This window comes from Kogia breviceps, chromosome 11 (genome assembly GCF_026419965.1).
Source record: "Kogia breviceps isolate mKogBre1 chromosome 11, mKogBre1 haplotype 1, whole genome shotgun sequence".
In the NCBI taxonomy this organism is placed as follows: Eukaryota; Metazoa; Chordata; class Mammalia; order Artiodactyla; family Physeteridae; genus Kogia; species Kogia breviceps.
Window position 1 is genome coordinate 9,307,688 of NC_081320.1, and position 25,236 is coordinate 9,332,923.

Below are 25,236 nucleotides of genomic sequence, written 5' to 3' on the forward strand. Positions count from 1 at the left end.
GGTGTATGAGCTCCAGAGCACATGGGCTCTGTAGTTGCAGTGCGCGGGCTCTCTAGTTGTGGCACGTGGGCTCAGTAGTTGCAGCGTGCGGGCTAAGTTGCCCCGCAGCATGTGGGATCTTAGTTCCCAGACCAGGGATCAAACCGACATCCCCTGCATTGGAAGGCGGATTCTTAACCACTGGACCACCAGGGAATTACCTGCCTCTGCATCATTTTGTCGATGCTGAGTCCTGCTTGCATCTAGGCCTTGATTTGTCCCCCTTAGTAGGGAGAATAATAGCAAACATTTAGCGCTTAAATTCAGGCTTTTTTCCAGTCATTTTTTCTTACTATGGTAAAATACACATAAAATTTACTGTCCTAACAAATTTTAACTGTACAGTTCAGTGGTATTAAATACATTCCTTTGTTGCGCCACCATTTACACCCATGACTGTTTTCATCTTGTAAAACTGAAACTCTGTAACTATTAAACAGTAACTCCCCATTCTTCCCTCCCCTTAGCCCCTGGCAACCACCACGACACCTTCTGTTCTTATGATTTTGACTACTCTAGGAAGTACCTCATATAAGTAGAATCATACGGTATTGGTCTTTTTTGTGACTGGCTTATTTCACTTAGCGTAATGTCCTTAAGTTCTTCCATGTTGTAGCATATTGAAGAATTTCCTTCCTTTTTTTTTTGGCTGCGTTGGGTCTTCGTTGCTGCGTGTGGGCTTTCTCTCCAGTTGTGGCAAGCTGGGGCTACTCTTTGTTGTGATGTGCAGGCTTCTCATTGCGGTGGCTTCTCTTGTTGCGGAGCACGGGCTCTAGGAACGCGGGCTTCAGTAGCTGCAGCACGAGGGCTCAGTAGTGCGGCATGTGGGCCCTAGAGTGTGCAGGCTTCAGTAGTTGTGGTGCGTGGGCTCAGTAGTTATGGCGCATGGGCTTAGTTGCTCCACAGCGTGTGGGATCTTCCCAGACCAGGGATCAAACCCATGTCCCCTGCACTGGCAGGTGGATTTTCAATCACTGCACCACCAGGGAAGTCCCTTCCTTTTTAAGGCTGAATAATATCTCATTGTATGTATATACCACATTTTGCTTATCCACTCATCAGTTAAGGGACACCTGGGTTGCTTCCACATTTTAGCTGTTTAATAGTGCTTCTGTGAACAAGGGTGTACAAATATTTCTTCAAGACCCTGCTTTCAGTTCTTTTGGGTATATACTCAAAAGTGGAATGGCTGAATCATATGGTAGTTCTATTTTTAAATTTTTGAAGAACCACCATATTGTTTTCCCCAGTGGCTATGCCATTTTACACTCCCACAAGCAGTACATGAGCTTTCCAATTTCTCCACATCCTCTATAACCAACACTTGCTGTTTTCTGGGGGGTTTTTTGTTTGTTTGCTTTTTTTTTTTTTTCCCTGTACGCGGGCCTCTCACTGTTGCGGCCTATCCCATTGCGGAGCACAGGCTCCGGACGCGCAGGCTCAGCGGCCATGGCTCACGGGCCCAGACGCTCTGCGGCACGTGGGATCTTCCCGGACCGGGGCACAAACCCGCGTCCCCTGCATCGCCAGGTGGACTCTCAACCACTGCGCCACCAGGGAAGCCCTGTTTGCTTTTTTAATAGTAGCCATCCTAATGGGTGTAAGCTGGTATTTCATTGTAGTTTTGCTTTGCATTTCCCTAATGATAGTTGAGCATCCTCTCCTGTGCTTATTGGCCATTTATGTATTTTATTTGGAGAAATGTCTGTTCAAGTTCTTTGCTTTTTTTTTTTTTTTTTTTTTTCTGTTGAGTTTTGGAAGTTGTTTATATATTCTGGATATTAATCCCTTATCAGATGCATGATTTGCAAATATTTTCTCCCATTCTGTGGGTTGCCTTTTTACTGTGGTTAATGTCTTTTGATGCAAAATGTTTAGTTTTTTAAATTTTCATGAAGTCCAATTTGTCTATTTTTTTCTTTTATTACTTATGCCTTTGATATAATAACCAAGAAATCATTGCTGAATCCAGTGTTGTGGAGCTTTTGTCCTGTGTTTTCTCTAAGAGTTTTATTGTCTTAGTTCTTACATTTAGGTGTTGATCCATTTTGAATTTAACTTTTCTATCTGGTGTTAAGTAAGGTCTAACTTCTTTTATGTGTGGATATTCAGTTTTCCCAGCACATTTTGTTGAATAGACTATCTTTTCCCTATTGAATAGTCTTGGCATCTTTGTCAAAAATCATTTGACCATATATGTGAGGGTTTATCTCTGGGCTGTTTATTATATTCCATAGGTCTATATGTCTGCCTTTATGCCAATTCCACAGTGTTGATTGTTGTAGCTTTGTAGTAAGTTTTGAAATGAGGACTGTGAGCCCCCCAGTTTTGTTATTTTTCAAGATTGTTTTGGCTATTGGGGGTCCCTTGAGATTCCATGTGAATTTTAGGATGGGTTTTACTATTTCTGCAAAACTCATCATTGGGATTTTTATAAGGATTGCACTGAATCTGTAGATTGCTTTGGGTTATATTGACATTTTAACAGTACGTCTTCCAATCCCTGAACATGGGATGTGTTTCCATTTACTTAGGTCTTCTTTAATTTCTTTCAGCAGTGTTGTTATTTTCATTGTGTAAGTCTTCACCTCCTTGTATTTTGAAAAAGTGGGAAGGATTGGCATTAGTTCTCCTTTAAATGTTTGGTAGAATTCACCAGTGAAGCCGTCACGTTTTCAATTTTTCTTTGTTGGGAGATTTTTGTTTACTGATTCAATCTCCTTACTACTTATAAATCTATTCAGATTTTCTATTTCTTCGTGATTTAGTCTTGGTGTTGGTTTTGTGTTTCTAGGTATTTCCCCATTTCATCCAGATTATCTAATATTTCGGTGTGAAGTTGTTTACAACACTCTCTTGTAAGTCTTTTTATTTCTGTAATGCCCCCACTTTCATTTCTGATTTTTAGTAATTTGAGTCTTCTCTCTTTTTTTCTTGGTCCATCTAGCTAGAGATTTGTCATTTTTAAAATCTTTTTGAAGAACCACCTTTTGGTTTTATTGATTTTCTTTTGTTTTTCTATTCTCTGTTTTGTTATCTCTGCTCTAATCTTTATCATTTCCTTCTGCTAACTTTGGGTTTAGTTCTTCTTTTTCTAGTTCCTTAAGTTGTTGATTTAAGATCTTGAGGGGATTTTTGGTTTTTGTGTGTGGGGAGGTTAAATTTTGAAGTATAGTTGATTTACAGTATTGTGTTAGTTCAGGTGTACAACAAAGTGATTCATTTATGTATACTTTTTAAGGTTATTTTCCATTATAGGTTATTATGAAATATTGAATATAGTCCCCTGTGCTATACAATAAATCCTTTTTGCTTATCTGTTTTATATATAGTAGTGTGTGTCTGTTAATCCCATGTTCCTAATTAAGATTTTGTATTTTTTAATGCATTTATAACTATAGATTTCTCTCTTAGCACTGCCTTTGCTGTGTCCCATAGATTTTGTTATATCATGTTTTCATTTTCTTGGGGGTTTTTTCAAAGTTTTATTTATTTTTCCTTTTTTATTGAGATATAATTGACATATAACATTGTATTAGTTCTAGGTGTACAACATAATGATTTGATATATGTATATATCATGAAATGATTACCATGATATTTAGTTAATATCCATCACCACACACAGTTACAATTTTTTTTTCCTTGTGATGAGAACTTTTAAGATTTACTCTCTTAGTAATTTCCAAATATACAATACAGTATTAAGTATAGTCACCATGCTGTAAATTATATCCCCAGGATATAATTATAACTGGAAGACTGAAAATTGTACCTTTTGCCCAACTTCACCCATTTTGCCCACCCCCTATCTCTCACCTCTGGCAACCACTAATCTGTTCTCTGTGTCTTTGAGTTTGGGGTTTTTTAGATTCCACATTATAAATGAGATCATATGGTATTTGTCTTTCTCTGTCTGATTTACTTCACTTAGCAAAATACCTTCAAGGTCCATTCATGTCACAAAGGGCATGGTTTCATTCTTTTTTATGGCTGAATAATATTCCACTGTGTATATACACCACATTTGCTTTATCGTCATTTGTCACTGTACACTTAGGTTGTTTCCATGTCTTAGCTATTGCAAATAGTGCTGCAATGAATAGGGGGGTACATATATCTAGATAGTGATTTTGTTTCCTTTGGATAAACACCCAGGAGTGTAATGGCTGGATCATAGGGTAGTTCGTTTTGTTTTGTTTTGTTTTGGTGTGTTATATGGCTTGCAGGATCTTAGTGTCCCCTGCAGGGGAAGCGCAGAGTCCTAACCACTGGAACACCAGGGAATTCCTGTGGTAGTTCTGTTTTTAAGTGTTTCCCTTTTCATTCATCTCTAAGTATTTTCTAGTTTTCCTTGTGATTTCTTTTTTGGTCCATTGTTGTTTAAAAGTATATTATTTAATTTCTACCATTTATGAATTTTCCAGTTTTAATTTTGTTATTGATTCCTAACTTCAGCCCATTGTGGTAAGAGAAGATACTTTTAATGATATCTATCTTTTGCTATCTATTGAGACTTACTTTATGGCCTAACGTATGGTCTATCCTAGAAAATGTCCCATGTGCACTTGAGAAAAATGTGTATGCTGTTGTTGTTGGGTGAAGTGTTCTGTATGTGTCTGTTAGATCTAGTTGGTTTATTGTGTTAAGTCCTCTATTTCCTTACTTTTGTCTGATTGTTCTATCTATTATTGTGAGTGGGGTATTGAAGTCTCTATTACTATAGAAATATTTGTCCCTTCAATTCTGTCAGTTTTTGCTTTTTTTTTTTTTTTCTGATGAAGCCTCTCTTCCTGGCTTGAAGATGGCTGTCTTCTTGCTGCATCTTCACATGGTCTTTCCTCTGTTCAGAGAGAGGGTGGGGGGGAAGATCTGGTGTCTCTTCTTCTAAAGACACCAGTCATATTGAATTAGAGCCCCATCCTCATGACCTCTCTTAACTTTAATTACCTCCTTAAAGGCCGTATCTCCAAATATAGTCACATTGGGGGTTAAGGGTTTAATATTTGAATGGGGAGTGGGGGACACAATTCAGTCCATAACATCTCAGTGGCCAGATTTGGGTCATGGCTCCCACCTGCCAGGAGACTGGAGAAGTGGGAACAGAATTGTTATGATTGGCTTACATCCCATGCACAGATCTGACTTGTGCTTTCCAAGGCCTGGTTCTACTCTAGTCCTTCACGTTTATGAGCCACCATCTCCTTTCCATCCTTTTCTTAAATTACCCAGCTGGTTCCTATTGCTTATCTTCAAGGAATACTACTAAATACTCATTTAAAAAATAGTAATGACATGTGAGATATATATATATATATATATATATATTTCCATTTTGCTACATTGGGAGCTGGGAGCAGCACCTGCCACATGGGTGGGGTTGAGTAGCAACTTCAAGAAGCAGTTATGGCTTGTGTCTTTGTTGTGTCTCCCTTCTGTTCTTCCTGAAATTTTAATAAAGTCTTGTATCTCTCCCTGCCTAGTTTCAACTGTGTGTGTGTGTGTGTGTGTGTGTGTGTGTGTGTGTTTAAGGGGGAAGGGGATGGGGCTTGGCCCATATTTCTGAAGCAGTAGTCAAGAGTTTGTTCTATCCTTTCTCCAAAGCCAGGTGGGGAGTTGGCCCAGGTCACTCCTGTCCAGGGCCACCAGCATTCTGGGCTGATGGGGTGAGGAACAGTTCTCCAGAAATAACCCGGGGACAGCTCCTGCACATGTAAGAGCCCTCTGGGAGCCACTCAGAGGTGGCTGGGGAACAGGGCCCTGATGTTGACTACTAGGAACAAGTAACATAATAATTATTCGGGTGGGCCTAGGACACCTGTCCTATGGAGGTAGGTAGGATTGGGGATTGGTGGTGAACGGGAAACACTGGCTGCCCTCAGGGAGCCTGCAGTCTGGGGGGAAGGTACAGACTTGTAATAGGTCCTGCACCAGCAGGATGGGAGTAGCACTGGGTGCCGTGAAGGCACATGGGATGGGTACCTGAGCCAGTAAGTCTTCCTCAGAAGGCTTCTGAGCGAGGCTGGAAGGAAGGGTGGGAGCTGTGAAGAGAATGTTTTTCAGGTCAATGTTTTCTCTGCTTCCAGATCCGAGGGAGAGCCAGGCATGCAGGGGAGCTGAGGTGGTGCCTCAGGGCTCAGCCCAGACAGAGGTTGCCTTGGGGGGTGGGGATGCCATGGGGGTAGGGAGTCAGGAGACTGGGAGGAAACAGGGCCAATAAAGAGCCTTCCACACTAAGACATCTGGGGTTTAACTTGAGGGCAGTGGAGTGCATGGGCCAGGTTTATGCAGGGCAGTGAGCTGATCAAAGTTGGAATGATTCTTTTAATTTATCATCTCCTGACTTCCCCAGTACCCAACACCATCTCAAATGCACCGCAGTTACTCCACAAGGGACGCTAGAATTGTTCCACTCTACTCTTGGAGTTCATCCTAGATAATATCTCTCCACACAGCCCACGTGGAAAGACTTTTTATTTTTTTGCACAGTTGGGGCCAGCCTACCTGGACCTCTCCGAAGAAGCTGCCTCCCTGATTACTACCCAGGCATTCAACTCAGTAGCTCATGGGCAGGTGATGTCCAACCCAAGCTTCTAGGATTTGGCTCCCCAGCTGAAACACTGCTCCTCCACAACCACTGCTTATGTGGGAGGGAAACCAGACAGCTCTGCGCAGGACCTGCGGCTGAGACGTGGCAGTGAGGTCAGGGACCTGAGTTTAAGTTAGACAGCCCGTCATCACGTGGCCACCAGCCAGTCATCATGCATACACATGGCGGCTCTGTGGCAGGTGAGCAGCCTCTCTCTCCTGGGCCCTTGGCAGACATTACTAGTCAATTATATCACTTTCACACTGAGTCAGCCCAGAGCTGCAGACAAACCACCATCAATCAGAGCTGGTACCTGGGATGAAGCAGATCTGATCTGCCATTCTTGTCCCAGACCAGACAGGATCCAAAGGTCAGGGTGACTCTGAGTCGGAAGCCAGGCTGGAGAGCAGCGGTCAGTACACCAGGAATTTCAAAGGCCCTGAGGTTGGGAGCTGAGCAGGGGGTGGTCAGGCTGGCCAAGCAGAAGTGCCGGGAAGGAGTTGATGATTCACATTCATCCATAACTTTAGTTTACAAAGCACTTTCACTAAGTGCCCATGACTCTTGAGGTAGAAATTACTTACTTCCATATTACAGGTGAGGAAATGGAGGCCCAGTGAACCCTCTTCGTCTGGTGTCACCAGCGTGGCAGCTACTGTTTTGGTCTACCTGGCAGACACACTTCCTGTGAGGTAACACAGGTAAGCACAGGACCTGAGATCAGACTCTCTCTCCTGAAAAATGTGTCCTTACCCTGAGACCCCCGGGGGAGAAGGCAGCAGAGCTGAGCCAGATGGCAGTGGTGTGCTGGGAAATGCCGGAGTGCTGGCTTGGGGAGGATGTGAATCCTCTCACTTTGGCCTAGTTCAGGCTACCAGCGTGATGTCGTTGAATGCAGGGTTGGGAAGAGAGGAGCCAGTGGAGCCGGCGCAGGGCAGTGCCCGCACAACATGGTTGGCCAGCTCTCCCTGCAGTCCTGTGAGCCGTGCAAGCTCTTTCCTGCCTGGGTGGGAGTTGATTCCTGTTGTTTGCAAGTAAAGGGCCTAAGCATCCTTCCTGAACCATGGGGGAGTGGGTCTCAGGGCTGGGGGTCTGCCTTCCACCTCCTTGATCTTTCCTCCCCACCCCCTGCTCCCTCAAGGGAGGGGTGACCAGGCCAGGAAGGTGGTAGGAATGTCGAACACCAAGCCAAGAACCGGACAGTCAGGATCGTTGGTCGGTCGTGGAAGGGGTGGAGGCTGGGAGGCAGCCCCTCCCTGCCTGGGAGCCCCTTCCTGCTCTCCCTCCAGCGGCCCTTTCCCTCCTGGGCGGCCTCACAAACACAGCTGGGCAGTGGCTCCACTTGACATGGCCAGAGTGGGGCAAAGGCTTTTGATACCTGAGGAGCCGGGCAAGGGTGTACCTGAGCCCTTGTCCCGTCCACCCATCACCGCCTGCCCCTGCAGCCTGGAAACCAGAGGACACTGCACAGGTGGCTCTGCAATGACCCAATTCTGCCATGCCCTCCTGTCTGGAAGCCCTGTTGAGTTTTCCAGCAGGACATTCTTAGAGTTAACTTGCTTAGGAATCAGGCCTGGCTGATCTTAAAACAGAGCGAAAGCCGCCGCCTAGCGTCTGAGTGGCTGTAGGGCTCCAATTTGAATGTGGAAATGCCCGTGTCCTCGGGAGACCGGTTGGCCAACCCAGGCTGGGTCGCTCGGGCTTGGCGACAAGCAGGGCTGTAGTGGATGGACAGGTATATCCTGACCAAAGGACAGCAGCCACCACTGAGCTTCAGGCAGTGACCTCCATGTGTCCAGAAATTCTGATTTTTAAAGAGAAGCCCAATACCCAAATTTTTATGTGAAATCTCTTGATTTTTAAATGCTGGCAACTAGTTACAAAATCATTTTTTAAAATTACATGGGTCCAACTAAACACATCTTCAGGCCACCATCTGCAGCCTCTGGTCTTGAGCCTAAATGGAAATCTCTCACTTCCCTGTGGGGTCTTCCCAGCCAGCCCTTCTAGTACCTCCCTTCCACTGCCAGCCCATGGCTGTGCCCACCCTGAGCCTGCTCCCCTGCAGCCCCTCCTATGCTACCCTACCCACAGTGGTCTGAGCCGCCCCCTGCTTCCAGACCCCTTGGTTCCCCGCTTCAAAGGTCACACCAGAATAGGACACCCACCCCGTGTCCTTGCTGCAGTCGCCCACAGACCCTCATGTCCTCCCCAGTCCTTGCAGACAGTGGTCCTCGCCCCGAACCGCTGCTGTCCTACTTGCGCTGATTTTTTGTTTTAAATTTTTTTTTTTAATTTTTTTTAAATTAAATTTTATTTTTTTTGGCGGCGAGGCATGTGGGATCTTAGATCTGCACCCCCTGCAGTGAAAGCTGGTTTCAAGGCTCCCACATCTCAACTTCTCTGGTCCCGACCTCCTCTCCTCCAGTGATTTCTTTCCCACCCTCACACCACTCAGTGCCACGAACTCACCCAGTAACCACAGTGATCGCAGCCGCCCCCCGCCACTGCTTCCCGCGTTCACACTGCTGCAGCCCGCAGCCGTCCAGATCCTCCGACACGTGCCTGCTCCTGCCCTGGGGGCCTTGATCCTCCCCGTCCCTGCTGCTCTGTCCCAGAAGCTCCCAGAAGCCTCTGTCTCCTCCTCCAGCCACTGCTCAGACGCCACCTTCTACCTCTCTGGCCACTGTGTTTAAAGCGCCACACCCTGGAAATGGACAGTGGTGATGGTCACCCACCATTGTGAAGGTAACTCAGAGCCGCTGAATTGTACACTTAAAAATGGCTAAAATGGTAAAGGTTATGCTGTTACGTTTGCCATAACAAAACTGCACAACCCACACTCCCAGCCCTATTTTTCTCCCCAGCACTTCTGACACTCTGTATTTATTCATTTTTAAATTAACTGCCTCCCCCACAGGGCGTCAGCTCCACGAGGGCAGAAACTTGAAGGCTCTGTCCACTGGGGTGTCCATCCAACACCTAAAACAGCACCTGGCACCCACTGGAAATAGACAGTGTTTGTCAAACGGCCTCTACTTAGACTGTCCCTGGGAAAAGGGCTGGGACTGTGGGGACGTCCCTTTCAGAGTCGCCTCCGCTCACCACCGCCGACAGCTCAAACACCACAAATGGTTTGGAAGGAGTCCTAAAAAGACCCTGAAGCATGGTTTATGCCTCAAAGGCAGGTGCTGGCCTGTGGGTTCCCAGGGCAGAGTCAGGGACTGTTGGGACAGGGGCAGGTGATGCAAAGGAAAGAGTATAAAAACCACGATGACCTAGGGTGCACCTGTCCGCCTAGGGCGGCAGTGCCAGGAAGCATGTACAGGGTGCCTTTCCAGCGAGCCAGGCACTCCACTCAGCCCAGCCTGGCACCTGAGGCTACAGGACCTCTCGGAGCTGCTGCTTCATTTGTAAACAAGGATGGTGCCATCCCCGGGAATTGAGAGTGAGGAAAATCATGGAAAGCTAGCACGCCGGAGCTGCAGGGCACAGAGGTTTTCCAGGAAGCACATCCACTTTCAGCCCGGGTGTTTGCAGAACCACAGCGTCATTCCCCCCCACCCCGCCACCGCCGGGGACCAGCTCAGCATGAAGATACTCACACGGAAAGGAGTATTTCCCAGAGCAGCCTCCAGAGGGCGCCACCATCGGCTCTGAGCCACCCGAGCTCAAGTTTTGCTGCCAGGCCACCAGCCCACCTCTGTGCCAGGGTGAGGCCGCTGTGGCTCTCCCAGCAACCCTGCCCCATATCAGGCAGGGCTCCCCACACAGCAGATGCCCCTACCCAGGGGGTCTGACCCCAAAGACCTGTAGCCCAGCACCCAGGGCACTTGCAGGGAGGGTGGCTAGAAAATTCGGTCCTCTCCCTGCTCGTCAACCACGGAGACTCCAGAGGCTCAGAGGGATGGGGGCACGTGGGTGCCTGCGGGAGCTGGGAGCTCGGGCTACTTGGGCTGGTGCCTGGCTTCTCCCCAGAGGAGGGGAATCCAGAGATGTCCCTGCAGAGCCTGAGTGTTCACAACAGTGGTGACCACCTGCCAGCTACCCCATCGCCCACTGATAAATCTGACGCCAGAAGCCAGGACCCTGAGGCCAGTACTGGCACTGACCTTCCAGGAACCTGTATGAAGTTCAGCAGGCAGCTGTGCCCGGCTCCCGAGAACAGGCAGCCTGAGGGAGGGAGGGAAGCAGTGCCTCTGACAGGGGCACCCCTCTCACTGAGACAGGTGGGGGCACACTGCTCCCCAGGCAGAGCCTGTAGGAAGGAGGGTGTTAGGCTGCAGGGTTTGAGCCCCTGGAGCAACCACATCTGAAAAAAGGCAGATGCCCCAGGCCAAGATTGCAGTCCCTTCAACCCCTCTTTCCCTTCAGGTGTCCCCAGTAGGAACCTCCTGTGCCCAATTCCCTTGTGTGGCAGGCAACGGGGGGTGAAGCGGGGGGCTCACCGGGACGATTCAGCAACAGCCCCGCAAGTCTGCATCCAGCAGCGCTTCCTGCTCACACCCCCAGCCCCTGGGGGTGCTGCAGGGCATCCTGCCAGCCAGGCCCTGTGACTTAGCTCAGAGCACTGGAGTCACGCCTGAGTGCACAGCTCTGCTCCCCCACTTACCTGCTGGGGAACCTGGGCAAGTCCCCAGCCCCCTCTGAGCCTCCGGCCCCCATCTGTACCATGAGGTAGGCAAAAAGCACCTGTCCTGAGGCGCAACTAGCCAAGTGGGTTGAAGGCACAGGATGAAGGGCACAGCCTGCTGAGGTATGAGCGGGAGGCTGGGTTTGGCTCTGGGTCCTGCTTTTCATTGGGGTGGTAGCATCCCAGGCCGGAGCAGGTGCTGGGCAGGTCCCTCTCCGTGGCTCCCCTGTGTCAGCCTGTGGGAGGCACCACCCGCAAGGATGCCCCCACCTTGCCCTTGCAAAGATCTACGCCACACATACCTCAGGGCTGCGTGGATTCACAGGTATTTTATTGGCTTTTCCATAGGCAGCCCGGATGCCTCTTGCTGCTAACCAGCCCCTCAACCCCTCACCCCACACCTGGCCTCTGTTCTGGGGCCCCGGCTGGGAGCTGTCAGCCTTAACGTCTTCTCCCAAGGCCTTGCAACCACTGGGCCCCCAGCCCCTGGGCTCGGGCTGCCTCGAGAGATAAACCCACTTTTCTCACTGCCTCTCTTTGGGCCAGGCTCCCAAGCCGAGGGCGCATCCCTGCGTCAGGCACAGCCGAGTTCTCCTGAGGAGTGGGCTTCAGCCCAGAGCCCCTTGGCAGTGCCTGCCCATCCCAGGCTGAGTGAGACCCTGTACACAGTGTTGCGGGCTCAGGCCTACAGCTTGGTGTTCAGGTGGAAGGAGAAGTGGGGCACTGCATAGGTTGTGGCAGGTGGCACGTGCCACGCAGACGAGGCTGGGCAAAGTCTGTGGCGCAGGGCGCTGTCGAAGGATGCGGGGGGGAAGTGCATCAGGCCGGAGGCCGTGGGCGAGGGTGCTGCAGTGGCCAGGAGGTGGGCTGGGAAGGCCGGGATGACCAGTGGGCTGAAGGGGAGTGTGGCCTGGCCCTTTAAGGGGTCCAGGGTGCCGGCGAAGTTCAGCGGGCAGCGCAGCATGGTGCCCCTGTAGGCCTCTGGGAGGGCGGGCCCCAGGGCCGGGCCCAGCAGGCAGGAGACGGCCAAGTCGGGCCCCACAGACTTGGTCCCGCACTCCTTGGCATCCATCTCCTTAAGAAAGGGAGACACTGCGCGCAGTTTTTTGCCACCATGGACCAAGCCCTCTTCCTCCAGGCTGCGCTTGTTGCCCAGGCCTGGGCAGCTTGGGAAGGTGGTCAGGGGCACAGGGCTCTCGACAGGGACCTTGGTCATGGGGGACACCCAGCAGGCTTTGGGTTTGGGGTAGAGGCCGCCCCTTCTGGAGCCGCCCTTGTGGAATGCAGAGGGGTGGTCGGCATCCCCGCCCCACACCAGCTGGGGCTCTTTGGCTGGCAGCCCCTCCTCTTTGCTAGGAGGCCCTAATAACACCCCATCTTTAAGACTGGGGAAGAAGTCCCGGGGGTGCTGGCTGACAGGCTTCAGCACCTCGGTGGGGTAGGCGTGGAAGCAGCCAGTGAAGATGGGGGCCGACGGGCGAGGGCCCACCTGAGCCTCCTCCTTGAGGCTGCCACCAGGGCCCTGTGTTCCCTCTGGAGGTGACAGCCGGTGCCTGGAGTTCTCGGCTGGCCCTCCTGGGCTCCGGGGATTCTCCAAGGGCCGAATAGCTGGGGGTGCCTGGGGCTCCCCACCTGCCCCGTGGCGACAGCCCTCCTCCTGGCACTGCAAGGCCTCCGCCTTGCTCACCTGGGCCAGAAGCTTCTTTTTGGCCAGTGGTGACATGATACCATGTGTCCCTTTGCAGTAGAAGCTGGACAGAAGCCGCCTGTAGGCCTCAGGGCAGCCGCTGGCACCCACGAAGGGCAGAGAGGGCCCAGGGGCTGGGCTTCGCTGTTCCATGCCATCCCTGGAGGGCTCCTGGCTAGGAAGCCTTGCCAGGTCAGGGGCATCTGTTTTGGTCTTTCCTGGCATCATCTGGAAAGAGAGAAAAGGCCACGCCTCAGGGCTGGGTGTGAGCCATGCACCCTGACCTGGGGACTTGGTGACAGCAAGGTCCCAAGGGAGCACCCAGGAGCCTCTGCTAGCCCTTCCAGCACCTTTGTGCAAAATTTTCAAAAGGTGTCCTGTCCTCTGAATAGACACAGCCTGGGGTCAGGACACGGACTGGTGAACGGGGTGCAGACTGGAATTCAGACCCCACCCATCGCAGCCACCAGTGCTGCCCTCAGAGGAGGTTCTGGGTGTTCTAGGCAGGGAGCCCTGCGGCCAAGCTGAGGACAGGTATGGGGCGCTGTGAGGAGCAGGGCATGAGGAGGCCCAGGGTCAGCTGGTGGCCCCAGCCGGGCTCAGAGCTCACTTGGTCCACCCGCTTCTCCTCCTTGGCTTTCTTTGGCCTCTCAGTGGCCCCGTCATCCCCTCGAGGCTCCTTGGCCATCTTGTACTGCTTCCTGGGCTTGGAGGGGGGCAGGGGCTTGTCATCCTCTCCCTTCAGGTGCCGCACATATGGGAGGACCAACCTGAGGAGGAACCGGGCACGTTGACCAGGAGGCCAGGCTGGCAGCAGGCTCCCACCGCTCCAGGCCCGCCCGGCCTCCTCCAGCCCCGGACCGCGAACATCCCTCTGCCCGGCAAGCACACAGACAACCCACGGGGGCCCGCGCTCTCCCTCGTCTCGTCCAGCAGGCCTGCAGTCTGCTCTCCCCGCTCAGGGCCCTACTGGTCCAACCCTGGGGGGTGAAGGCCTAGGTCCTGTGACCCGGGGGCCTGGCCGTACCTCTCGTAGTGGCGGCGCGTGCATGTGGCCGCGCTGGTGCTGCCCGGGCTGCCCCCCAGCTCGTCATACACGTTCTTCCAGAGGCGGCGGCCAGTCACCTGCAAGGATGCCACGTGAAGCCATGGCCGGAGGGCACCCCCTGGCCGCGGGGTCCTCACAGCTCGGGGTCCCCACTTGGATGCAGTTTTGCAGCTGCTTCTCCAGCAGTGGGGCAGCGAGGTTGGAGGGGGCTCCCTTGGCCACCAGCCAGGTCTCCCGCCCAGGGGCCGCCCGAGTGCTGGCCCAAGCAGCTTTCCAAGCACAGGGAAAGAACAGATGGGAAAGAGGAAATCTTGCTTTGAGCAGCAAAGTAGCAGCGGGCAAGGCGGGTCCCTCCTTCTCCTCGTAGCACACAGGGGAACTGGGAAAAGGGCAGGGTTTGGGACGCTGCCTTGTCCTCCTGTCTAGGGGTAAGGGCAGCTCTGTTGGGCTCATCTTCCCCCAGCTTGACTTGCCAGGAGATGCAGCAGGGTGAGGCCTCAGAGGTGCTATCCTTACCAGCTCATAGGCCCCCAGCTTCTCCACAGCCTTGTAGATCTTCCACAGGTTAACTGGAGAAAAGAGAGGGCAGGGCCACTCTCAGTCTTGGCAGGAGGAGGGGGTAGCCAACAGCCTGTCCCCCTGGCCCTGTCAGGCAGGCACAGAACCAGTACATGCCCGGACAGGGCCACTGGGATGGCTAGGCAGGCCACGCCCCGTGCACTGGGGGCCCAGTGGCCTGTGAGGATGGAAATCCAGCCCCACCCACTGCCAGCCCTGTGCCTGGAGGGGGGCACCCTTTCTGTGTGCAACCCCCGTGGGCTGGCAGCGTCCAGGGTCACCCAGAACGGAGGTGCTCCCCGATGCCCTGCCTGGGTGGGGGTCCCCTGCCGGGCGCCCCCCCTCCCTGCCTGCACCCCAGGGACGCACTCTGCTTGAAGCCGAGATGGGGCACCCTCTCGATGGGCGTGTGTCGCTCCTTCATGAACTTGTAGAGGCTGACCAGGAAGGCCTGCTCCTCCTCCCGCTCCCCGCCTGCCTCGGGGGAGTCCTGGGGAAAGAACACGAGGCAGTAGGATGAGCCCTCAGTTGGTGGGAGGCTGGGGAGAGGAGGAACCACTGGCTGCTGGGGAGGAAAGAGATGCGTGGCCCCCAACCCCAGGCTCCCACAGGAGGGAGCAGACCCCCAGACCCGGCTCTGGGCTGCACTGGTTGTTCCTGGGGTCAAAAAGGCACAGGTGTCAGCTGTTAGTGCCCAGAACCCCAGGTCAGGGTCCACAGAGGCCCTGGGAGCAGCCCTGCACCTTCTCCAAGCTTCTGCCCACTTCTTCAACTTGCTTTGTATTTGTCACAACTGCATCTCAGCTCCTCTACCAGACTGTGAATTCCTGGCAGTAGGTGCAGTGTCCCCAGGGCTCCCAGTGGCCCCTGTGGTCCAGGTTGAAGGAACAAAAGTGCCTGGTGCTCTCTGGCTCTGTGGCGCCACGCCGCCAGGCCTGACTCTGTGACCCGCCGTCCATGTGCTTAACTCGGAGGGGAGACCCTGTCCTGGGCTCCAACTGGCACTTCTGTCAGATGCACAGGTCTTTTGGTTTCTGCTCTCAGAGGGAATTTCTGCCGGTGCTGTTCATGTGCCTGGTAGCGCAGGGCAGGGGGCTGCTGTCAGGCTGGGGCTGAGGTCCTGGCAGGGGAGGCCCCAAACACGAGGACAAAAAACACCAGGGCCTAGAACCGTGCAGAGAGCCACGTGCTCCAAAAATATTCTATTCAAGTACCATGTCCGTGATTTTGACTAATCAAAGACCTCTGGTAATAAACAAGCCAGCTCATATGTTAATGCATGAAATTAAAACACACTGGAGCCCAAGGCAGCTGTTTTCTGGAGCCTCAAGAGTGAAGGCGCTCTGACCACAGCTCTTCAAATGAATGTGCTCTTCTATTCCTCTTCTCTGAACTCCAGGCAATCTGTTAAAACCTGTTCCCACTTGCAGCTACTCTTCTACATGAATCAGGATTTCTACTCCAGCCTGTGCCACCGAAGCAAATGGCTGAAAGGCGCGACGCTGCGGAGAGGAGGCTGACCACTCTGACCCGCTGGTCAGCACAGCTGCGCTGACCTCACGAGGTGACTTCAAGGTCCATGTTATAAATTTCGATGGACGGAAGGATGTAAATGTAGTTTTACATAGTAGAATAGTGCTTTTATCTGTTTCATAGATCAGGGTTCCAGGTAATCCTCATTTGATAAAAGGGTTCTGCTACAGAAACCAAGCCTGAAACCCTAGCCAGGGGTGACAGGTGAGCCTTCCTGTCTGCCCAGCTCCCAGTGCCCAGTGCAGGGCCCAGGACAGCAGGGCTGGGCCCCTCTCCAGGCTCTCTGCAGGATGGGGGGTAGGGAACACATCTCCAGGGAGTCTCCACGTTCACCTGAGAGGCTGCACACGGGGGGGTGGGGGGGGTGAGGGAGGGGCAGGGAGGAGGGCCCCGGAGGGGGTCGTCCAACTCACCTCCAGCTGGACGGGGCTCTGGCTCCTGTTCTGCTCAGCATCGGGTTGTGGAGACAGAGGTGGGTCTAAGGGGTCACTGTCCTCTGACTGTTTCCTTTTGCCTTTGACAGGAGGTGCTGGAAGGAGAGGAAGAGGGTGAGAAGGGGGAGGAGGGAGAGAACGGGAGATGCTGGCAGGGAGGGGCGGGCGGCAGGAGGGCCAGGTGGGGCTGAGTCCTTGCCGCCCTCCTCTGCTGCGTGTCCTCTGCACACGGTCCTGGCTGCTGCAGGCAGCCCTCTACATGCACACAGGGCTCCCCCCACTCTGCCCTCCTCCCCTCTCAGCTCCACCAGGCCCCGCCTACGCCACACCTGCCACTTTTCCTTCCTCCAGGCCAGCCCTCTGCCCACAACTTGGAAGGAAACCCTAAATCACCTTGGGGTCAAGTGAGAGGAGACCAGCACTGGGGCCGTGGTGCTCAGGGAAATCACATCTCCAAAACCAGCCCCACATTCAGGCAGAAAGTTTGGGAAAGCTGCGGAGGCTTCCATGTTTGTGGACCCCCGAAACACCACGGGGGGGGTGCTGCCTGGACCATAAACCCTCCAGGAATAATCAAGAAGAAAGTAAGTTCCTATTTGTGAAGCACCCAGCCTTTGAGCATCAGCAGAGTCCTCACTGCCCCTACTTAGGCCACACGCTCCCCTCACCTGCACCGTTCCTGGTGCCCCTTCAGGTCTCACCTGACAAGTCACTCCCTCGGGGTGGCCCTTCCCAGCCCCCCCGCGAAGCACAGCACTTCTCTCTAGTCATCCTCTAACCATCCAGACTGAGACGCCCATGGCTCGTCTGGCCTCCTGAGAGCTTCCTGAGGCCGCCCAGCAACCCACAAAGTAGGCGGCAGGTAGGGGAGAATGAGTGAGTTTCACAACAGCCTGACAGGGAGGCAGGAGCCAGGGGCTTGGTTTTACTAAGGGCGTCCTGAGAGCTGATGGCTGCGAAGACACAGCACCCCTGCTGCTGCCAAAGCACAGCCACTGGGAGCTGCTCTGGCTGGCAGCAGGTGTGAGACCGGGAGCCCGTGTCTTCTGACCACCTTTTCTTTTTTCTTTTTTTCTTGTCTCTCTCCTTTTGGTTAATCTTGCAAGAACTGTCCTGCTTCGCTCCAACTCAAGAAATCCTTACTGCTGGGAACCTGCAAGATTCTCCTCCAACCCAGGCAGAAAAAGAATCTCCGTAAGAACAAGAAACGCACACCAGTGTGACCCAGAAGGTTAGCAGTACCCAGAAGCACGAGCTGCAGAACCTCCAGCCGCTGGACAGTGTCCCCTTGGGTAGCTGTTCACAAGGGTGCTGTGCAGGTTCTTGGTTCTGTGTCCCTGACCCTTTCATGTATGTTCTCTCATTGAGTCCCAGAGGAATCCCATTTTAAGGGAGGCTGGGGGGACTGAAGCCAGAGAGGTTAAGTTGCTTGCAACCCTGAGGGACCAGATTCAAAACAAGGTCTGTCTGACCACCAGTCCAGTGGCCTGGCCTTGCCACCACTGCAACCGCTGTATCACCAACAATGCGAAGACTTGGTGGAGAGTCCAAATAAACCTGGAAGAGAAACCAAGCCTAACACTTGTCAAGCATGAGTTGGGCCTGGGCCGTCCTTGCAGGCTGGCTCCTGACCACTGGAGACACGGTCAATCTCCAGAAGTAAGTGGGTGCTAATGACTGCCCCCCCACCGACTGACGCCTTTCCAACCAGGTCCTTGGGCGACTCTGTGCCTCAGTCTCCCCTTCTATGAAATGGGGAGAGAAGGACGCTGGAGTCCTTTGCTAACTATCCATGAATCCCGAAGCCTTCCAGGTCATGGGCGTGCCTGCATCCTCCTGCTTTTCTCCTTTCCCTTCCTGCTTTCTCTGCTCTGCTTTCACATCCTCTCTCCCTTCTTGCCTGAAGGGAAAATGCTCAGCTCCAAAGGAGTCTCTCCCCTGTGTTCCTGTGATGGGGCTTCTCACTGAAGCCCTCTCGCAAATTTGCTACAAGTCAAAGTCACTGTCCTCGGGCCTCAGAGAAATAAGGTGGTGGGACCAGGGCCCACTGGAATCACCCGGGGAGCATTTAAAAGATATGATGCCTGTCTCTCACCCCACGCCCACCTGAGTTTGATTTAAGGTCCTGCAAGAGGCATCAGAGTTTAAAGCTCCCCAGGGGAGCTGAGAGGGCAGACAGGTTGAGAGCCACCAGGCCAGAGTGGCCCTAGTCCCTCCTGCTCAGTTCCAGAGTTGGTGAGCTCTGCCTGGGCCATTCTCTCCTGGGAAAATCTCCTGGAGTCAGGCACTTGGGTTACCTGGAAAGGAGGTCACCAATCTGAGCTGTTTAACTCCAGACGGGAAAGGGATTATAGCTTCCCTAGAGCCACAAAGGGAAACACTCTATCTCTGTGTGCGGCTGAGTCCCAGAGTGAAGCCGGCCTCCGTTCTCTCCCACCCAGCACTGGTGTGCTCACTGATCCTGGCAGGGCCTTCTGGGCCCACCCCCTCGCAGCCCTGGATGAGGGAGGGCGGGGAGAGTCTTCGCCCGCCTTCCCCAGCCTGTCCTGTCCCTGGCTGTCCTATCCTTCTCTTCCCCAATCATTGGTAGATCAGGGTTCCGGGTAAATCTTCATTTGGAAAAAGAGTTCTGCTACGAGAAATAAGTTTGAAACCCCCTGCTGTAGGTGCCGGGTGAGTCCTCCTGCCTCCCAGCTCGCACACCTCGCAATGCAGGGCCCGAGACTGCGGAGCTGGGCCCCTTTCCTGGCTCTGCAGGGAAGGGAAGGGGCTTACCGACAGGCCATCCCAGTCTCCCAGCCACATCCAGCCGCAGAGGCAGGAGAAACCCACCTGCCGCTGAGTGACCACTGCTGCCATGAGCCACTGAGTTCCTGTCTTGCCCCAAGCTTATGGGTGTATAGATCCCATCTGAGCACAAAGCCTCAGATGCCCTGTTGTAATGGAGGTGGATTCAGTTACAAAAAGAAAACCTCTGCTCTCCAAAGGCATGCCCTTCAGACATCACCTTTTCCATCCAGGAAGCAATAATGACAATAATGGTTATTATTTATCTGTTTACTTTAATCTATCTGGAATCTGTAAGGTATGAGGGGCTTCCCTGGTGGCGCAGTGGTTAAGAATCCGCCTGCCGTTGCAGGGGACAAGGGTTTGAGCCCTGCTCCGGGAAGATCCCACATGCCGCAGAGCAACTAAGCCCGTGCGCCACAACTACTGAGCCTGCGCTCTAAAGCCCGTGAGCCACAACTACTGAGCCTGCGTGCTGCAACTACTGAAGCCCGCGCGCCTGGAGTCCGTGCTCCTCAACAAGAGAAGCCACCGCCATGAGAAGCCCGTGCACTGCAACGAAGAGTAGCCCCCATTCGCTGCAACTAGAGAAAGACCGCATGCAGAAACGAAGACCCAACACAGCCAAAAATTTAAAAATACATTTATAAGGTACGAGATAGGGATTTAACCATACTTCCCCATGGGTGGGCAGTCCCAGTATTGACTGAGTGATCTCCTCCCCCAATAATTTGAAACGCTACCTTTCCCCACAATCTACAGGCTTGTAAGGAACACTTTGGGGGCTGGTTTTGGACTTTCTATTCTGCTTGATTCACTGTGGAATGCTGGACCCATGCAGTTTTAATTTCTGTAGCCTTGTAACACAACTTACTATTCAGAGCCTATGTCCCCCATCATTACTCCTCTTAGAATATTCCTTCTGAAGTTTAGGATAATTCTGTCACATAGAAAGGAAAGAAAAAAAGAAGGGAGGGAGGAAGCGGGGGGGGGGGAAGAAAAGAAGAAAAACCAGAGGTTTTGATTGAATTACATTTACATTTAGAAATTACTTTAAAAAATAATAACACCTTTCTGATAGTGCATCTTCCTCTGCAGGACCAGGTGTCTCCCCAGATTCAGGTCTCCCTCTGCAGTGCTCAGAGGTTCCTGCTCACAGGCCCTGTGCATCCCTGTTGAGCTTATTACCCGAGTTTTGTGCAGCTAGACAATAGTGTGAGAAGAGCCCTGACAATGACAGCAGGACTAAGATCACAGCCCCCTGCCATTTCCTCATCTCGAGAGGGGGCGTGGCAGGTGCTGGGCAGTGGTATGGCTCAGGCCCCTCCTGTGTTAGGAATCTGTCTCTGTTCAGCTCCACGGCTCTGTGTAAGTCAAGCTTAACCCTAGATCCTAAAACCGCAGCAGTGAAGAGGTTAATTTCAGTCGCTGGCTGCAAAAGAGGAGATTCCCCAAGTGAAGCCCACCTGTTCTCAGGCCCCTCTCTCCCTCTCTTGCCACACTATGTACTCCACCAACTGAGATCAGTCTCTGCTAGGCCCTGGACTAGGCACTTCTGTACACTTACTTGCTCACTGCATCTTCCCAGCACCCAGTGGGTATTATTTCCCCCGCTTTAACGATACAAGACCTGAGGCTCTGAGAGGGTCAATAACTTGCCTGAAGTCACACAGCTTACTAGTGGCAAAGCTGGGATTTGGAACCAGTGAAGTCTGCCTGTCCCAAGACACTGAACCCTGAGATCTTAGAGTTTTATAATGGGAGCAGGGAGACCCCAAATTCCTTCTCTGTGCTCAGAGGGTGCCCATTTGCCCACCCTCCCTGGGGGATCTGCAGTCTCCCACCACGGCATTCCCGTTAATCTGCTGCCCTGCCAGATGAACTGAAAGCAGATGATAGTGGGGCAGGAGGAGGGATGGGGAGGGGCTCTGACTCCACACAGGTGCTTCTGTACCTTAGTTTACCTGTCTATAAAGGTGGGTGTATTAGACCCCATGGGCCCATCGTTCTAAGCAGAACAAAGCGAGAAACGAGGCTCCCCCTACCAACCAGAGTTGGCTGTGTGCACGTGTGCGCACATCCCTCCGTGAGATCTGAGGTCTGCCCGTCTTGCTCACTCCCCGGTGTGTCTCAGCGCCTGGAGTCCTGCCCAGCAGAGAGCAGGTGCTCCAAAAACACAAGCCCCACTGAGCCTCATGGGTGCGGTATGAGCTACCTGACCTCAGATAGTGCTGATGCTGAGAGCCGCCTGGCTGTGACTAGTTCAAGGCCTGCCTCTCTCTCCCCCCCCCCCCCGCCCCCTCCCCCGCCTCATTCACCCTTGGTGTGATGGAAAGGAAGTGACACTTCCTTTCATGAAAAGTCACCCACTGGGAGCACCGCGTCAATTACCACAATAATGGTAACAGCAGCCTCAATAACAACCAGCAGACGCGGCCACACCTCCTCGCCTAAGGCCCTTGGCTTAAGTTTCCCTTAGCTTGAGCTGGAGCTGAAACAAAGACAGCCTTTGAAGCGGCCAGTCCACTCTGTGGCCCAGGAGCCGGCTGCCCGGCGGTCTCCGTGTGGAGCTCGCTCCAGCGTGGTTTGGGGAAGGGGGACCTGCCAAGGACTGTGCTCCAGCCAGCGCTAAGGACAGACGGACGACCCCGGGACATGGAAGCCCAGAGGGCACAGGGTGCAGCTCCCGACCCAGCCCTGCCTCTGGGTCTCAGCTGTGGGAAGAGGGGGCTCAGGGTGTTGCAACATCTGGGGCCAAGATGACAGCCCTGAGTGTAGAAAAGTAGGGGCATGGGGGCACCAAATACGACGCTGCCAACTCCCACGCCCTGCTGGAATATGGCCGCTCTTTAGCCAGCTCTTGGGATATCCTAAAGGACCCTGTTCCAGGGTGGGGCTGAATCCCCACTGTCCCTCCCCTCCAAGTCTGGGTGATACTTGACAATAACAGTAACGGCTCCATCTATGGACCGTTTCCTGTGTCCTCACGGACGACATTTCCTGCACCTACTCCACCTATGGGGGAACCAGGCTTGGCAGCAGCTTGTCCAAAACACTGGCCAACAGAGGCACTGCCAGGACGGAGCTGTGTCAGCTGCCTGACCTCTGCCTGGGGCACTCGTTTGCCTCTCAGCTTTTCCGCTCCGCTCCTAGAGCACCCCACAGCCTCCACCAAGGATGGCTCTCCAAGTCGGTACCGCAAGGTCCCAGAGGGAGGGTGGGCCATCCCAGGCCAGTTTCCAGAACCATTGCGAAGGGAGAGAGGGGCGGGGTCTTAGAGGCCTGATTCGTACTTACTGCCGGACCAAGGCTGGTCTGTAAGCCTCAGTTTCCCAGACTGTAACTCAAAGAAGAAGGGGCTAATTCCCTGAAGTCTTTTCTACCTCGGCCGTTCCAAGTTCGAGGCCCCACACGGGTCCCCGGGGCTTGTACGGGCTCTGGAACTCCACTCCCGTGGCCCAATCCACTAGCTGCCATCTCCCATCCCTCCTCTGCCCTAACACGGCCTGTGGGCGCAGAGACCCCAAGCCCTCAACCCTGGTGCTCGGGAGGGGACAACAAGCACCTGTTATCCTCTCCTCAGCCCCGCGGACCCCTCCTCGATAGCTGACGACCCCGCAAACAAAGGGACCCTGGGTCTGGCCAGCGACGTGCCGCCGGACCCGCACCCTGAGCCTTCGGGGGTCCGGCAGCCGACTACCCCCACCCCTATCCCAGCGTCCGCGGGGCTGCAGGACGGGAGTCCGGCCTGGCCGCGCCCCCTGAACGCCCTGCGCAGGGAACTGAGACGAGGCAGCCGTGTCGTGGTCCCAGGCTCGGACTGAGCGCGAAGCCAAACACTTCTCGCACGCTCGCAGCCCGCGCACCGCCACTCCTCTTCTCCCCCCCCCCACCGCCCCCATCACTCCTGGGGCCGCCACCCCGTCCCTCCTGGAGACCCGAGGAGATAAAAAAGAGAAAGATGCGCCGAGCAAAAAGGGAAGCTACTTCTTCCCTGCCGTGGGGAGCGTGGGGGGGCGGGGTGTGTAGAGGAGGGTGGACAGGAGACAAGACGAGGAGAGACCAGAGAAGAAAAGAAAAAAGAGAAGGGAAAAGAAAAAGAGGGTAGGGGGCGAGGAGCAGGTAACCGCCGAAGGATCAGCACGGCCCTCGGCTGAAAGAGGAACAGTTGATTCTTCAAAATGCATTGAGCAAGTTCTTCAAAGCCCGCGCACTTTCAGGAAACGACGGCCGCAGTGCAGTGGAAAGCGTCCCGCGCGCCCAGCGGACCCCGGTGCCCCTTTCTCGGCGGCGCCGGCGGGTTCTGAGAACCACCGGGATGTGACGTCGAGAGGGGGTGGGGGGCCGGGGGGGCTGCAGGCAGAGAACTGCTGCGGACAGCTGTCACAACAAATTAGCTGAGACCAGCTCGAGATTGAAAACCACAGCAGGAAGTGGGATGACAGAACCGTACAGAAGTTGGTAAATTTCAGTCGAAAGACTACAAGAGTTTCGAGATAAACGCCCGGGAAGCCCCTGGCCGCCAAAACTTTTGTCTTTCTTTTTTTTCGGAGAGCGCGCGCCGACACGGGGCCTCACCCGCCCGCTCGGGGCGGGGGGAGCGGGCGCCCCGGTCCAGGCTAGGTCCCCGCGTCCTCGCCCTCGAGTCCACCCCCGGCCCCGCTAGCCCCCCAAGGCAGCACCGACGGCTACGAGCGCCGGGGGAGACCTGGCGCGCCGCAACTTCGCCCCCCCACGGGGCCGCCCGCCCCATCCCGGGCCGGACCACAGAGCCGCTTACCCATGGCGCAGCGAGGTCCCGCGGCTCCAGCCCGATACCCTCCGCACGCTCCTATCTCCCGACCCCGCGCTCTCCGCGCGACTGGCCCGCCGCGCAGCTTGCCAGCCGCCTCCCCGCGGCCCCGCCTCGCCCCGCCCGCCTCCGCTCCGCTCTGGGCTCCGGTTGGCGGGTCCAATTCTTCCGCGAGGGGCAGGGACCGCCCCCTGAGGCAGGGGAACTCTGGAAGTTGTAGTGTGTTCTTCCCCTCCCCAGGCTCAGAGACCGCGGAACTAGGCTCTTCACCTGGAGGGACTGAGGCAGGACACCCAGGAGTCACTGCTGCCTTGTGCCTCTGCAGGCAAAACTCGAGCCTTGGAAAAATCCTCCTTGCTCCTCAGCAGGGAACTGGGGGTCTGGGTGGGGTGAGCAAAGCCCTTCTGACTTTGACTTGAACTCGGTGGAAGGCATTGTCCATCTCCCTCCCGGCCCAGCATATAAGTAGAGATGGTTGGTGTTAGCTAAACAAGGACCCCGCCCAAAGTAGCAAGTCTTTGGCCAAAGCTCTGTGGGGTCCCAGAAATGCCTGGGACAGGAAACCTGATATGTGGACGGCCAGTGTTCACATATATCTCAACGACAGAGAAGACAGCTACAAAGTGAGCAGTCGAAAGAGGGGCATGACCCCTGCTTGGAGGGGTGAGGCTTCGGGTGGAGTGGGGGGCCCGAGGAGATGCTGAGCCAGCTGCAGCAGGGCTTCTGCTGGAGGGAAAAGTAACTCAGCCATACTGACATCACAGAAGAGGAAACCGAGGCTTGGGTTTGAGAGCTCAAGGTCTGGAAGCATCACTCACAATAGCCAAAAGGTGGAAGCAACCCAGAGTCCATTGATGGATAAATGGGTGAACTGCGGTTTGTACATACAACGGAATATCACTCAACCTGAAAAAGGAAGGAAATGCTGACATGTGCTCCAACATGAATGAACCTTAAATAGACCAGACACAAATGATAAATACTGTATGATTCCACTTATAGTACTTAGACTCAAATTCATGGAGCCAAATAGTAGAATGGTGGTTGCCAGGGGCTGGGGGGCAGGGGCAATAGGGAGTTAGTGTTTAATATGTACAGAGTTTCAGTTTTGCAAGATGAGAAAGTTTGGGAGATGG

At 53.8% G+C, this 25,236-nt stretch overlaps 2 protein-coding genes and 1 long non-coding RNA gene across 12 annotated transcripts in view; 2 read left to right on the forward strand and 1 right to left on the reverse strand.

The window, feature by feature from the left end:
- Nucleotides 1–7,329, forward strand: part of KANSL3 (KAT8 regulatory NSL complex subunit 3) — a 67,057-nt gene extending 59,728 nt beyond the window's left edge. For 6 of the 7 annotated variants that reach the window (XM_067007164.1, XM_067007174.1, XM_067007167.1 and 3 more), the window contains 2 exons: nt 5,644–5,752; nt 7,226–7,329. In XM_067007164.1, the coding sequence (XP_066863265.1) occupies nt 5,644–5,752; nt 7,226–7,229 (113 nt within the window). In that variant the 3' untranslated portion in view covers nt 7,230–7,329. Of the gene's footprint in view, nt 1–5,643; nt 5,753–7,225 lie in introns of those variants that run through there. The other variant, XM_067007172.1, reaches the window with a different exon arrangement.
- Nucleotides 7,330–8,958: 1,629 nt separating this feature from the next.
- LOC136792122 (uncharacterized) lies at nt 8,959–20,197 on the forward strand. Its single transcript, XR_010835364.1, has 3 exons — nt 8,959–17,383; nt 17,628–17,752; nt 19,661–20,197. It is a non-coding gene; the product is annotated as an uncharacterized lncRNA (long non-coding RNA).
- ARID5A (AT-rich interaction domain 5A) lies at nt 11,572–24,216 on the reverse strand. Of its 4 annotated transcripts, none has more exons than XM_059078491.2 (7): nt 24,089–24,210; nt 16,501–16,616; nt 14,924–15,044; nt 14,513–14,565; nt 13,976–14,073; nt 13,559–13,718; nt 11,572–13,176 (listed from the first exon to the last, which is right to left on the reverse strand). In XM_059078491.2, exons 1-7 carry the CDS (start codon nt 24,090–24,092, stop codon nt 11,947–11,949), a joined length of 1,782 nt encoding a protein of 593 aa, XP_058934474.1. In that variant the 5' UTR covers nt 24,093–24,210; the 3' UTR covers nt 11,572–11,946. The 4 variants fall into 4 exon arrangements, with proteins under 4 accessions (XP_058934474.1, XP_066863280.1, XP_066863281.1 ...); XM_067007179.1 differs by lacking the exon at nt 24,089–24,210 and adding an exon at nt 20,183–23,826; XM_067007180.1 differs by lacking the exon at nt 14,924–15,044 and having other exon boundaries at nt 24,089–24,216.
- Nucleotides 24,217–25,236: the final 1,020 nt, after the last annotated feature.

What these genes read in the sequence shown, in the direction of transcription:
- ARID5A (XM_059078491.2), bottom strand. An exon ending in AGCTGGGGGCCTATGAGCTG is followed by an intron (nt 14,074 to 14,512) that starts GTAAGGATAGCA and finishes GCATCCTTGCAG; the next exon opens with GTGACTGGCCGCCGCCTCTG. An exon ending in AGGAGAAGCGGGTGGACCAA is followed by an intron (nt 13,177 to 13,558) that starts GTGAGCTCTGAG and finishes CTCTCTTTCCAG; the next exon opens with ATGATGCCAGGAAAGACCAA.